This window comes from Euprymna scolopes, chromosome 2 (genome assembly GCF_053919585.1).
Source record: "Euprymna scolopes isolate OS-2025 chromosome 2, ASM5391958v1, whole genome shotgun sequence".
Classification (NCBI taxonomy): domain Eukaryota; kingdom Metazoa; phylum Mollusca; class Cephalopoda; order Sepiida; family Sepiolidae; genus Euprymna; species Euprymna scolopes.
In genome coordinates, this window is record NC_136483.1 from 137379637 (window position 1) to 137394831 (window position 15195).

Sequence of the window (15195 nt, forward strand, 5' to 3'; positions counted from 1 at the left end):
CTTTGAAGATTGTAACGCTAGGTATAGGGCAGCCAAACCAGCTGCCAACATTACCCTGCTTTTTATTGAAACCAACCGAGAGCTCTTTTTAGTATCCTCGATGTTCCCTTAAGTGCAATTGTCTGAATGACTTTTGCACTTGGTTCACCAAGAGTATTAGTTAGGTAGGACTTCAGGTTCTTCTTCATAAGCCCTGTGTCACCTATAACAACTGGTATGATTGATATCTCCTTAAGATTCCAGTTTCTTTCCATACACGAGACTTTGATATTTGGTCTGTTTCTCCCTTTCAGCTCTGTAAGGGCAGTAACTTCAACCAAGGTTGCCACTCTCTCATTTCGTTGAAGAAAGCGACAGGAGGTGCTGAATTTTTTTCAATCCCACAATAGGAGAAAAAAAAAGGTACTAATGCACTTATTGATCCGTTCTGATATAATAACGTTATTTAAAAAAGCCATTCTTAACATGGGGAGGGGATAGTGTTTTGTATCTATTCTGTACTTTAACCTTACAATTGAATAAAAAAAGAAAACACTTTAAACTTAGAAATACGATTTAAAAAAATAGCGCAGATCAGTAAAAACAATATCTGTAATTATTTATTACTTAATATACAATAGCAGTAATTGTGCACACACACACACACATATATTTGTGTGTGTGTGTGTGTGTGTGTGTGTGTGTGCATACATACATATATATACACACACATATAAGTGAATATTAAAGCAATGCATATATGCGTAATATATTATAATATATGAAATGGTAATTTATATATAACCATACACACACACACATATTTATCTATATACCTAGACAAACATAACTAAAAAAAAAGGAGCCTGTTTCACATTTTATCGCGGTTTCTCGGTCAACCCGATCGTCGAAATTGCATTCCTATCCCATATGTGTATATACTTTTGAGCTTGTAATTCATAATAGAGTCCATAATATTTGATCACAATAATTAATATCAACTATTACATTACCAAGCACTTGGTGTTGTCCACAAATTTGTGATACATAAAATATAATAAAAATTATTTATTTATTAATAATAATATTTCTTTGTACAAAAAATGAAAAATTTATACACAACAAATAAATAAATTTTATATTATATTTATATATATATATATATATATATATATATATATATATATATAGTAATTTATAAAATATTTATGGCGATTAAGCTACACTGAATATTATGCACACACACACAACGTTATAAATTACTAACTAGCTCTACCTACGTATTGAGCACTTTTGAAGTAAATACTTAAAGTTTACGCATAAATCTATACTTTCGTATAGTAAATTTATGTGAATAAATGAAGTATATATATATATATATATATATATATATATACATACATACATACATACACTACTTATGGCAAGTCAGATAAACAAAAACACCTGTTTTTCATTTCTGAGAGAGATCATCAGGCAGTTATCCTTAGGATTTAAATAAGCCTTTCTATGTAGCTTACATATTTCTATGCTACAACAGAGCTCTACTCGTGTATTGAGCACTATTGTAGTAAATACTAAAACAATAAATATGTGCGTAATATTTTATAATATATGAAATAGTAATTAATATATTTATAATGTGTGTGTAGTTAACACTTAGCGTAAAAGCAATACTCTTCCGCAAAAATAATCGATCACTTTTGATTATCAGTATCGTCAAAAATGTAAATAAATGAATGCTTTAATAAAAATACGATATAGTTTTATTTCTCTTCATGTAGCAGTTTCAATAGCTCAGTTGGTAGCTTGCTGGACGTCAGCAACTGAGGCTCGAGTTACAAACCGCGCTATGTCTAGCCACACTGATGAGTCTGGAAAAGACGAGTCACATTTCCGTGGATGACATAATGTATACAATAGCACTTTAAGTCGATTTACGCCAGCATCTTTTCTTTTCCAATTTTGATTCCTTAGCCGCTATTTTTACCGATTAAAGACCAAATCGAATTTGTTCCACAGGTCCAAATTTCTTATATATCAAGTTTCAAGTATGTAGACCAAAAATTGACAGAGGGGTTTGGACAAACAATCATATATATATATATATATATATATATATATATATATATATATATATATGGTGGGCCAAAATAAGGGTCCTATCTTTAAATTTGAATAACTTAAAAAATAGGACCCTTATTTTGGCCCATCCTGTATATATATATATATATATATATATATATATATATATATATATATATCTCTGTGAAAATAAGATTTTTTTCTATTATATTTCACTTTTTATATATACAAATCCTTAATTTAAGAAGCTCAATGTAATTACAGAGCATATAACAAATAAAAGACACACACACACATATATATATATATATATATATATATATATATATATATATATATATATATATATATATATATATAGCTGTGCGGTTTCAGTTGCAGTTTAGTGATGGTGTTGTAAAATAAGTCGAACCAAAACAAAATATATTACATTAATTGTTTCCAAACGCATTAAACATTCAATTTTCTATCAACTTTTATTTCGTAAAAGTCATTTGTTGTATATGTTAATTGCAAATGTAATTTTCCGTGATTTTCGATTGCATCTATTCAATAATAATTATAGTACAATGAGATTTTCAAGAACAAACCTAATGTATCCAAGTATATTTTTAGTATTAAAATGAATTTTTAGCTAAATATATCTTCCACTCGATAATAAAGACCAAAGTGTAGGTATATTTGCATACGGAAATATATACGCTTTTACTCCCTCACAAAAAAAAAAATAAATAAATGTGCCGGATGAAACCAGTTGAAATATTTACGGGATGCGAGAAAGAAAATAGCAAGTTAAACAATCCCCTCTGCATAAAATGAATCCGGAAAGAAATCTTACTTTTATTAAAATAGAAATGGTTGATTATTTTATGTCAGTCAGCAAAAATGGTAATAATTTATGTTTAAAAAATTAATTAGTGACGCAAGCCAATGATTTTATATGAGTATAAGTTCGATCTTTGGTGACGCATATTTTACCTCGTCACTTTTTTATGGTTGGTGTGTACTAGTGAACCATATTATTCACTATGTGCAAATGTAATAATTTTGGTGTGCGTGTTACATGCATTGAAACTAGAACGGAATAAAAACTAATGGCGCCTGTTTTATTATTATTATTATTATTATTTCAATTTAGTTATTTATTTTTGCTTTAAATATGATTTGAAAATTAAATTTGAAAATTGCGTTTTCTTTCAAAGCAGTGAAAAAAATGACAAGCTTCTAGACGTGACTACTCGATAAAACATGAACATTTCAAAATCTTCATTTCAAATGCAGATTTAAGTTTGTTTGTTTTTTGTTTCTCTTTTTAAAAAAAGTTTTTTTTTATTATGAGTTTTTTTTGTTTTTGTTTTTTTTTTTTTTTTGCTAGATCGGTCCTCCACCCGGGAAATACAATTAATATTTAATTTAGGCTCATGACATTAGCCTATAAACTTTAATTCTAGCCAGGAATTATTTTCAAATTGACATTCTAAAATGGCGTCAAAATCAGATTTGAATTTCTCACGTCCAGGCGTAAACATCACGTTAGACATGTTTGCTTTCGTTAGATATTACGTTCAGTTTCATTGCCTACACATTTCTACGGATGACTACTTTGAGTGTATGAGATTATATATATATATATATATATATATATATATACACACATGTGTAATGTTTCTGTATTATAATAGGAATAAACGAATAGGCAGTTTTTTCGTAGGCTGAGCAAGTCAAATTTATAGCTACGACTGAAGAAGGTTTCGAAATGTGTAGTCACGTTATGTTTACGTAAATGAAACCTTTTTAATAACAAATAGCTCTATTTGTTACTGAGTATCATTATATAAAGACATTAGGTTTTTGCTCTATGAACTTTTTATTTATTTTACATAAACATATTTAGTTATCGTTACACAGTCTTCAATATGTTTTGGTCAACCTTTTTTACGATCACATTAAAAAACTAAATTTGTATTGAACTTAACAAAATGTTAATATATTGAGAACTAATTTTCTATTGCACATAATCAGTGAAATAATGAATTATGCCGCTAGGTTTTTTGTTTATTTGTTTTTCTTTTCTTAGGGCCGTGAGAAATAACGCGAAAGTAATTTGAAACCTAATCCGTTAATTTAAAAGAAAACGTAGAAAACATTTTACGTCAACCACGAAAAAATTAGTTGTTATCGCCATGAACAAAACTGTAGTTTTTTTTTTTTTTTTTTTTTTTTTAAATCTTCATTTGAGAGGCAAAGCAGAAGAGAACTCGACTCAGCAACAAACGGTGTTCGGTCAAAGTTAGTTCCTGATATTCTTGTTTTGGGATCGCTTATTCTTCGGATTTGTCAAATTTTTTTTATTGATTTATTTATTTATTTATTTATTTATTAATTTATTAAATTGTTAGATAAAAGTATAGAACAATTAAAAATAAGACCCTTCCATATATTAAGAACGGCTTTCTACATAACCTGCAATTCATCGACCGAACTGAAGTAATAACGTCATTATTAATTGGATAGCGTGTGTGTTATTTTGTATATCACGCTTACATTCGAGTGACTGTCGTTTAATTGTTATGGACTTCCATAAATAATTTTATCAAGAATTCTTCATATGTTTTGGTTTCGGGTTCGATTATAGCTGATGGCAGTCAAGTTTATATATATATAAAAATCGATAGAACATTAACCATATAATAATATATACGAAATCTGTAAGAATTAAAATATCATACTTAAGCGTACTTTACGACAGAGATACGCCGGGCATCTCCGCTAGCTGAGAAAAATACTTTTGCAGTTTTAACAAAAGTGCTACAATAATATCAGAGCGTCGCCATTTACGCTGGCTGAACATCTACAGAATGCTAACATCAATATATTTCGTATGAAGGAGTCCCCTGTGGAATTTCCATATGCCCCGCTTGTTAAATATTAGTATTAGAAAGTCAGACTTAGCATGAGAAGAGAAACTTTGTTAATTATTCTGCACTTTCATCTGACAATTTAATAAATTAATAGAATTGAGTAACTGAAATTCTTGCCGAAAGTTATATTAGGTTGGTGCAAAAAATAATGTTTTTGGCGTTCAAAGTCCAAAAACGACATTTTTGCACCAACCATGAACACCGTTTGCTTCTTACCGAGTTGGGTTAGGGTTAGGGTTAGAGTTGAGTACTCATTTGTTTGCCTTTTGGCTTTTTCTTTGAGTTTTATTTATTTACTTTTAATTTTGCGTTTTTTCCGCAGCCAAATTTTGATTTTTTTTAAACACCATTGAAAGACGAATTTAATTATTATTTGATCATTAATTTATTAACCAAATCGTTAACTAATTTTATTCAACTGTTTATGTTGGTTTAAACTATTTTTTTTTAAATAAAATTCCTGGTTAGCTAAGAATTTTAAAGCCAGTTTAAACGACTTTCTAAATCGGCAGCTTAATGGCTTCCGAATCTCTTTCAAATTTTGAAAGTCACAAACTAATTCATTATTTTCTTTTGCTTCAGTTATTTAAAAATTAAAATGGCTGACTTGTTTACGAAGAGACTAACCCAGGTTTGGAGAAAGAAATTATTCTATAAACATGTCGTATCTTTAAGTTGATAAAAATTCGTAATTATTTTTTTAATAGGATTCGGAAAAAAAATTTTCGTGTTTTTTTTATTTCAATAAAATAATTATTTCTAAATAAATAAACTAACATAAGTTACGTAGAAGCGAGAAACGCAGACACACGTAAAGTTGTCTTATAAGTGTAATAATACAGAGATAATGGAAGGCATGTTCGACGCAATGTTTACCTTAGTCGTGGCGAAATTCGAAAAAGGTTTACGAATTTTTGTAAATTATAAATTCGAAAATATATTATTCTGACCCGAATTCAATATTTAGGTGCACAAAATTGAGTATTAGGGATCTTGTTTGCTTGTAAATCAAAGGAGAACATTAAGGTTCTCATCCACTTTTTTCCGCATGAGGGGAAAATTAGACAAGAGACCCTTTTTTATGTGGGAGATGTAAAGCTCACACAAAGGGACTCTCTGGGTTTGGGGAAAAAAAGAAGGCATTTGTGCACTTTTGTTACCGTGCTGAAATCAACAATAATTTCGGTGAAAGTGCAGTGGGGAACCACCCGAAGACTTACCTTTAAGAAGTTGATTATTGAGAGGTTGAAAATAACAAAATGCCTTCCAGAATAAACACCTCCCCATGTTAAGAACGGCTTTCGGAATAAACACCATTTGGAGGTTGGACAAACAGCGGACACTGACTATAATTTCTCCCGAGTACAAAATAGTTACAACACTTTGAATTATTCATTTGCTTATATATATATATATATATATATATATATATATATATATATATATATATATATATATATGCGTACTAGTATTGGGACGATTAATCGGAATCGGGAATCGAAAATGTCAGAATTTTTGGGATATCAGAATCGATATCGGAAAAATTTGTGCCAATTTTCCGATGCCAAAAACGATTCTTTTCATACTTTATATTTGTTTGTTTTTGGGTAAAACTTAATTTTCTATCGTTTGTATTAATGATGAAACGACAAATATTTATTGATTTAAAACTACTAGTGAAACTAAAATCCATCGATCATCTCCATAAGTGTGTTTCTACGTTTTGGAAATTATATGTACATTATCTAGTTATGGTTTTTACGTTAACTCTTCAACAAAAACAAAACAAAAAAAGAAAGAAAACAATTCTATATTTAAAAATTAAAAAGAATCGGATTTGGAACCGGTAATTTATCGGAATCGAGAATTTAACACAGAATCGGTAATTGTATCGGAATCGGGAAGAATATTGGAATCGTCCCATCACTAATATATATATATATATATATATATATATATATATATATATGGTGCTAGTGCAGAGAGTGATCCGCGCTATTTTTTTAATCGTATTTCCAAGTTTAATTAAAGTTTTATGATATATTTTTTTATTCAATTGTAAAGTTGAAGTATAGAATACGTACAAAACACCCTCCCCTCCCCATGTTAAGAATGGCTTTTTAAATAATAACGTTATTATTTACGTCCGGATCACTCTCTGCACTAGTACCATATATATATATATATATATAATTTAAGAAATTAGGCAAAACGGCCACAACGCCATCATGAATATGGATAGCATCGTTATTCTTTAGTGGACCTGAACGAGAATCACCTCTCTATATATTAGTGTAAAGACAATAATCCGAAAGTCATTCTTAACATGGAGAGGTAAGGGTGTTTATTCCGAAAGCCGTTCTTAGGGTGAGGGATGATTCTCGTTCAGGTCCGCCTATTCTTTTTCTAGCTTATTAGACGCATCGCATCTTTATTCGTTCAAACATTGCTTCTGTTTACTTTTTCTACATTTGTTTCACCCATTATTTCTATCCACTTCAGCAGTGACCACAACCACATTTACTGATTTTATTTATGAGCTAACCCACTTCAAATATTACTTAGCGCCGTAATTTAGTTTTGCTTATACACACATTAGAAATGTGTTATTTGTGCAAACATCATTTGTAGATATATTTCAGACAAAACCATGGATAGTCAGACCTTTTCGTGTTAACGCCTTTTCTTTACAACCAAATTGGATGGAACACACAGACACACTAATATATTTATATATATTAGTCCTTGTAAATCATCTGCGGCCTTCAAAGCCACCTGGGAACACATTTGATACAGAGCGTGAAACTTGAGACGGCAATAACCTGTAGAGATGCTGCAAACATTATTTATATATATATATATATATATATATATATATATATATATATATATATATATAATGTAATTGATATGAAAAACTAAGGACTAAGATAACAGAAACACCCCAAAAGGAGAAAAAGAAAAACAGGTTGGTGAGTTCTGGCCTGGAAAGTTCAATTTTGAAACAATCGAAGACTAAATTTTCTAAATCACCAAAAACACCTGAACTATTTATGTCCCACGGAAATGATGCGACGCGAGGTCGGGCAGGGAACACACTGTAGTATTTGTACTTTAATCGGTTAATGAAGAAAGTATCATTCGAGATCGTGGCAATTTTTATGTGGAGAGTGTAAATAGGGACACGAGATCAATATAATGCAGAGACCCGCCAGAAGGATTCATACTAGTTTGCAAAATTTGCCGAGATTGGATCTATTGACATTCCCCGTTGGGGGCGGAACGCGTGAAGCAACCGGTAATAAACTAATTCTTCCGAAAGAGATAATGCCTGGGATTTTATGATTAGGGCTATGACAACCGATTCTTTTCATTGTTTTGGCTCTCGAGTATATATCCAACACAGACACAATTAACTAACCGAGAACCATATCACCGTACATAAAAACATATGAGATATCAATGAAAATCAAAACAAGGAAAAGAATATGCTGTTGTCATAGCCCTAGTTATGATAACCCGAGATCAACCAAAACGACACTTACACTGATCCAAGCCTCAGCATGTGCTTTCGGACTATAAATAAAGTGTAGGATATGTTCTGTGTTCACAGGATAAATCCTTTTTTGACCGTGGGTAATTTTATTGGTAATTGAGCTACGGACCATGCAGTTATTTTAGATAGTATTTTCAAGTTAAATGTAATTTTTACGATATCTTTTGCTTATTAAATTGTTCAATAGATGAAAGTATAGTTAAAAAGAACTCTCCGCGTGTCAAAAAAAAAAAATAAATAAAATGTTTCCCCAGATAATAACGTTATTATTTTAGCACGGTCCGTAAACTGCACAAGAACGATCTTATTTATTCCCACCCAGAGTGCCCTTTTTTAATGAGCTGGATAACACTCCACATAAGACTTTTCTTCAACTTTTTAAAGCCAACTAGCTTCGGAAATGTTCACCTTTAATATTGCTAGGAAGGAAGCACTGTTTTGCTGGATTTAAAACGTGTTTTTTGGGTTTTTATTTGCATATACATTATAATAAATGAATTCTAACGTCATTATGTTCAACATGTCATGGTCTTTAAAAAAAAAAAAAAAAAAAAAAAAGGAAAGAATTTTGAGTTACTGCATATCGTCTTTCCAATTAAATTACACGGGCCCGGAAACTGCACGATTACTATGGTTATGACAACATATTCTTTTCATTGTTTTGCCTCTCGAGTATGTATCCGTTGATATCTTGTATGCTTTTATAAAGAGTGATGTGGGTCTCGGTTGATTAACTGTGTCGGATATATTCTCCAGAGTATAAACAATAAGAATATTCTGTTGCCATAGGCTCAATGATTACCAAACCTTGGTAGAAAAAACTGGGTGACTCTAAATAGGGCCAGAGCCAAAGCAGGCAAAACAAAAGACAATCTCCACAAGTGGGGCCTAGGCATCTCACCTTTATGTCCATGTGGAGAGGTACAAACGATGATGCAGTGATGCACCACCTGCCGATTGGGTCCTCATTGCTCAAACCAAGACCTTAAGGAGGCAAACAGCACCATGCGATGGGTTAATTAATTTCTATTGCGATAAGATATGATGATGATGATGATGATGATGATTACCAACATTATGAAAGCGTGTATAATACACATGGAACTATGTAAATACATAGAAAATTACTGTTGAGGTTAAAGGTGATCTCAAAGTGAAATATGACAAAAAAAAAAAAAAAAAAAAAAAAACACATGGGTTGCAAATAATGAAATTACCGTGAGGTGAAGGTCTGTATCCATGCGTGGTCCTTGGGGCAGCGGGATTCGGGTAATAGCCAGTGGCGTTGAGGTGGCTCGAATTATTATCCAATGGATGCGTAAAAAACATGTCCCCGATGTCGTCTGTTGCCATAATACTTTGGGCTGTCTCGAAGTTACTTACCCTGGGTGCCTCAGGTCGCAACCAGGGGCCGTTTTGTGGGTCGGTTACCTGCATAGTTGGTTATATAGATAGATATATCTACAGAAATGTAGATATATACCTATATATCGATGTATGTGTGTGTGTGCGTGCGCGCTACGAGGAACCGTAGCTGTGTAAAATTAGTTTACGATCGTATGTGTAATGTGTAATGTGCCCTTTTTTTTTTTTTAAACATACAAGGGTCACTCTTTAGTTGGGAGTGCTCGCCGAAGTCAGTTAAGTACTTTGTTTTTAATTCTATTTGTTTCCGGCTGTTCAAAATTTAAATAATGTGTTTTATATCTTATGTTTGAAGAATTGTGCTGAAAATAAATTTAAAAAAAAAAAAAAAAACGTGTCGTAGGTAAATAAATTTTATAAATCTATTTCATGTATTGCTTCGTTTTAATGTTAATAAACATATAAGCAAATCTATGCATTTTTAAGAGGCATTAACGTTATATAATGTCGATAAATTACTACATAAACATTTATACATGTATATACATATATAAACAAATATATATTTATACAAGTGTATTATATTATGCCCAACATGTTTTTATTTGTGTTTTTCAACGTATAACGGTTAGCGTGTGTGTCGATGTATGTATATATATATATATATATATGTGTGTCACTCAAGTACACAGTGGGTACATGTTGTTCGACTGTCTAATAATATACATAGAAAAATACAAAGTATTAATCATTTTATATGTTATTTTTATTTTGTTTTATGTGATTTTTTTTAGCTTTATCCTTATGTGTTTTGAAATCGAATTTTAAATTATTAAAATCTTTGAAGAATACAATTTGATTGCAAAAAGAATATGTTTGTTGTTCGCGTGTATGTATATGTAAATGTATGTATGTATGTGTATATATATTATATATGTATATATATATATATATATAAACAAAAACGAGTACTTGGTGCAAGGTAGCGTTTTAAAAAGCCAACCTCTTCGAAATCGTTTTGATTCGCGCTGTAATATGCGGGTTTTGTTTTGTTTTGTGTGTGCTTTTTTAGCAGTGAAACGAGTGAGGGTGATGGTATCAGTAGTCAATGTGATGATGGTAGCAGACTGCGGCTACTGTTTGGTGCCCAACACTCGGGAGCGCATGACCCGGAAGAGGGGCGTTAAAAAAAATAATAAATAAAAAATAGGGGGGGGGCGAACTGTAGTTTAAATTAAAAGAATACTCCGCTCGGATTTTTTTTTCTTTTAAAAACTCCGTTTCTTTTTTTTTTTTTTTTTTCTTTTGTTTTCTTAAGAGAAACGACTGTATCTTTTAATAATAAAAAAAATGTAAAAGCAAATGTTTTTTTCTTTTTTTTTTTTTTACAATTTCATCGTAGAACTTTCAAAAACGTCCATTTTTGTCCATTTTTCCTTGGTCTAGTTGTTTTTTTTTTTTGTTTTTTTTTTTTTTTGCTTAATGAAAAACAAAAATTAAAACCATACAATGCCTTCTTTTTAACCGGTATCAAAAGTTATTATACGTATATATGTAGACAAATAAAATTAGCGTTTTTTTTTTGTTTTTGTTTTTTTTTTTTTGTTTTGTTTTGTTTTTCCGGTTCGCGTAGTACTGGACTGAAAGATAGAGATAGATATCTTATATATCTATAGATAAATCTATAGATATATATGCAGAGAGAGAGTTATCTATCTATATATATATATATATATATATATATATATATATATATATATATATATCTATATCTATATATATAGTTATATATATGTAAAACGAGAGAGAGGGAGGGAGAGAGGGAGTGAGACCGTAAAACGATGTAGAGATACAGTAACCTGGGGTGGAGACCGTCCGCGAAAAACCGAGCAGTTTGCTAGCAAGCCGACTAGCAACTGACGCGAAGGCTTTCAGTCCTGTCTCTCCTCCGCTTAGTGAGCGAAAGAGAGGGGGGAAGAGGGGCGGTACTTTGGAGAAGGGCAGGGTACTCACTAAGAGAAGAAGGAGGAGTAGAAAGGGTGGTGAAAGAAGATAGAAAAGAAAGTGCACCACGGCGGAATGGAGGGATGGGGCCAGTAGCGTGAACATAGAAAGAAGGGCGTACAAATTTGACACGCGCAGAGCGAGAGAGAGAGCAGCGGCGAGGGTGGGGTTAGAAGGTGAGTAAAGATGGGAGTAGGAGGAGGCGAGAAAGTAGCAGGAGGAGCTGGTGAAAATTCACGTCATCGTCACAGGTGCGTGTTATTAACATCTAAATAATCACAATGTCTGCTCTCGTTTAATGTAGTTATTATGACAAGACTTAAAAAAAAAAAGCAAAAATGGTGCGAATGTTACTAAAATGACTATCAATCCAATTTTTATTACGTAACGCCATACCAAAATATATCGAGTACCCGTTCTAAAACTCAAAAAAAAAAAAACAAAAAAAAAACAGATACGGACGTAAATTTCGGATGTACTATATTTTTTTACTTACCTAACCTTATCGGAGAAAACAAAAACTAAAACAAAACAAAGAAAAACAGAAATATATATATATATATATATATATATATATATATATATATATATATATATACGGATGTTTGACTTTTTTCTGGCGGTTTTATTTTGGTTAAAAAAAACACAAATACTATTATCGGCAATTTATAAGGTCGCAATCATGGGGGGAACATTAAAAAAATCTGTTTAAGAATGAATACATAGTTTTGCGTTTATTGTTTTAGTTACATATTACTAAATGAACGATTTAAACAGTTTTATTTTTTTTAATTTTAGATGCGTAATACTAACTGGATTTTAATGGGCATGGTTCCTCATTTAGTAATATATAACGAACATAACTATATAAAACTATTCTGATGACAACAAAGATTTTGTCTCGCGCTTTCCCATGACCACGATCGTTATAAATTGCCCGATTATTATTTCCGTTTTCTGTGCTGATATCAATTTTTGCCACTTTTTAAAATTAAATATTAAAAAAATCTGTTTGCGTTAAAAAAAAAAAAAAACTGTTTCATAAACAGTCTCATTTGTATGTTTGCATGTGTGTATGTATGTATGTATGTATGCATGTGTCTATGTATGCATGTGTCTATGTATGCATGTGTCTATGTATGCATGTATGTATGTTTGCATGTGCGTATGTTTACATGTGTGCATGTATGTACATGTGTATGGGTGTATGTATGCACGTGTGTATGTTTGCATGTACGTACGTATGTATGCATGTGTCTATGTATGCATGTGTCTATGTATGTTTGCATGTGCGTATGTTTACATGTGTGCATGTATGTACATGTGTATGGGTGTATGTATGCATGTGCGTATGTTTGCATGTGTGTATGTTTGCATGTGCGTACGTATGTATATATGTATGCATGTGTGCTTGTATGTATATGTGTATGTGTGTATGTATGCATGTATGTATGTATGCATGTGTGTATGTATGCATGTATGTATGTATGCATGTGTGTATGTATGCATGTATGTATGTATGCATGTGTGTATGTATGCCAGTACGTGTAATAATTTTTTTTTTTGTTTCTTGTACTCGTAGTGAATGAGTTTCCAAATGATTTAAATAATTTGATCTCAGAGAGAATCTCCGAAATAGCTGAATCAGTTTACGATTTGAAAGGCGCAAAAAAAAAAAAAGAATCTAAGAAGGAAGGCAACACTAAGAATGCGAAGTGTTAGAATAAGATCAAAGCAAATTCTAGTATTCTCAAAAACATAAATAAAGTTTTTTTTAAATCTCAAAAAATTAAAAGGAGGTGACTTTAAAATTGTAAACTGCTTCGGTCATTTCCGGAACTGACTCAGAATTCTCGTCACAGTTCTGAAATCTTGTGGATACTCATTCCTTACAAGTACCGTTTATATATATATATATATATATATATATATATATATATATATATATATATATATATATATATATATATAAACATATATATATATATATATATATAATAAATGACAAAAATTTATATTCCAAAATTCATGATGTTGAAAATCTTATAGTTTATTCCTTTAAATCAGTTGATTTACACAATTCTTGACAGTATCTGTTCCGTAGCGCAAAATCAATCACTTAATTATTATATCAATTAGTGAATCTATTATGCCCTTAACTCATCAGAAGAAATAGCAACAATCAATCCGTTAAAAGAAATTGAAATGTGATTTGATATGGCGAAAATCCGAAAATTGGAAGAGAGGCTGCAGTTACCTTTGCATAAATCAACTGATTTAAAGGAATAAATGATAAATGATGTCAACATCATGATTTTGGAATATAAATTTTTGTCATTTATTATATATATTGCTCTGTATTCACATTGAACTTCTTATATAAGGATTGATATATAATAAGAAGAATATATTTCTACAGAAATATATATATATATATATATATATATATATATACACTTTATTGTGTGTGTGTGTGTGTGTGTGTGTGTGTGTGTGTGTGTGTGTGTGTGTGTGTGTGTGTGTGTGTGTGTGTGTGTAAAGTTTACAAGTCTTGACCTAGAAACAAAATGGTGGGATGAGTTGGAGTTACAATCGAAACTGAAATTGAAACGAAATACGAGAACACCATACTTTCTAATATTTTTTTCGAATTATCTTTATACTTCAATCGAAGATTAAATGTGGAATAATAATTACAGAAGACTATTTCTTTTTAAATAAAATAACGAATGTTCTTTTGAACAATTTTTTTTAAATAATTACACAAACCTTTAAATGTATTTTCATTTTCTTTCAATTTCACCCAATTTCTGGTTTTGCATACCTGTAAACTTTACCACACACACACACACACACACACACACACACACACACACACACACACACACACACACACACACATACATATATATATATATATATATATATATATATATATATATATATACGTGTATTTCGTCTATATGTTCTTAATTACTGACACAAATTAGATAGTGTAATCAGCCTAATTGGTACAGTCTCGGACTATGTAATCGACTATACAGAGTGCAAATAATGTCAGATCTAGTGTAATAATTTGCACACTCTCCTCGGTTTTAGGTAAACAAACTAGCAACTTGTGTTCAATGTATCGTATGCAATTAATTATTTACAATAGATATAGTTTCGCATTAATAATCCAGAATGGTTGATCTGTCAAACCATTAAAGACACACTTTGTTGGAAAAGTGCAACCTCAAGTCGTTACATACAAAGCAGAATATAATCGCCAATTTGGCTGGTGTT

The 15195-nt window shown here is 31.0% G+C and overlaps 1 protein-coding gene across 2 annotated transcripts in view; it reads right to left on the bottom strand.

Moving 5' to 3' along the window:
- The window catches only part of LOC145296204 (transcription factor GATA-3-like), a 189144-nt gene extending 178836 nt beyond the window's left edge, over nt 1-10308 (bottom strand). Inside the window, exon 1 of one of the 2 annotated variants that reach the window (XM_080142419.1) lies at nt 9759-10308. In XM_080142419.1, coding sequence (XP_079998545.1) covers nt 9759-9978 — 220 coding nt within the window. In that variant the 5' untranslated portion in view covers nt 9979-10308. The remainder of the gene's footprint in view (nt 1-9758) is intronic. The other variant, XM_080142413.1, reaches the window with a different exon arrangement.
- Nucleotides 10309-15195: the final 4887 nt, after the last annotated feature.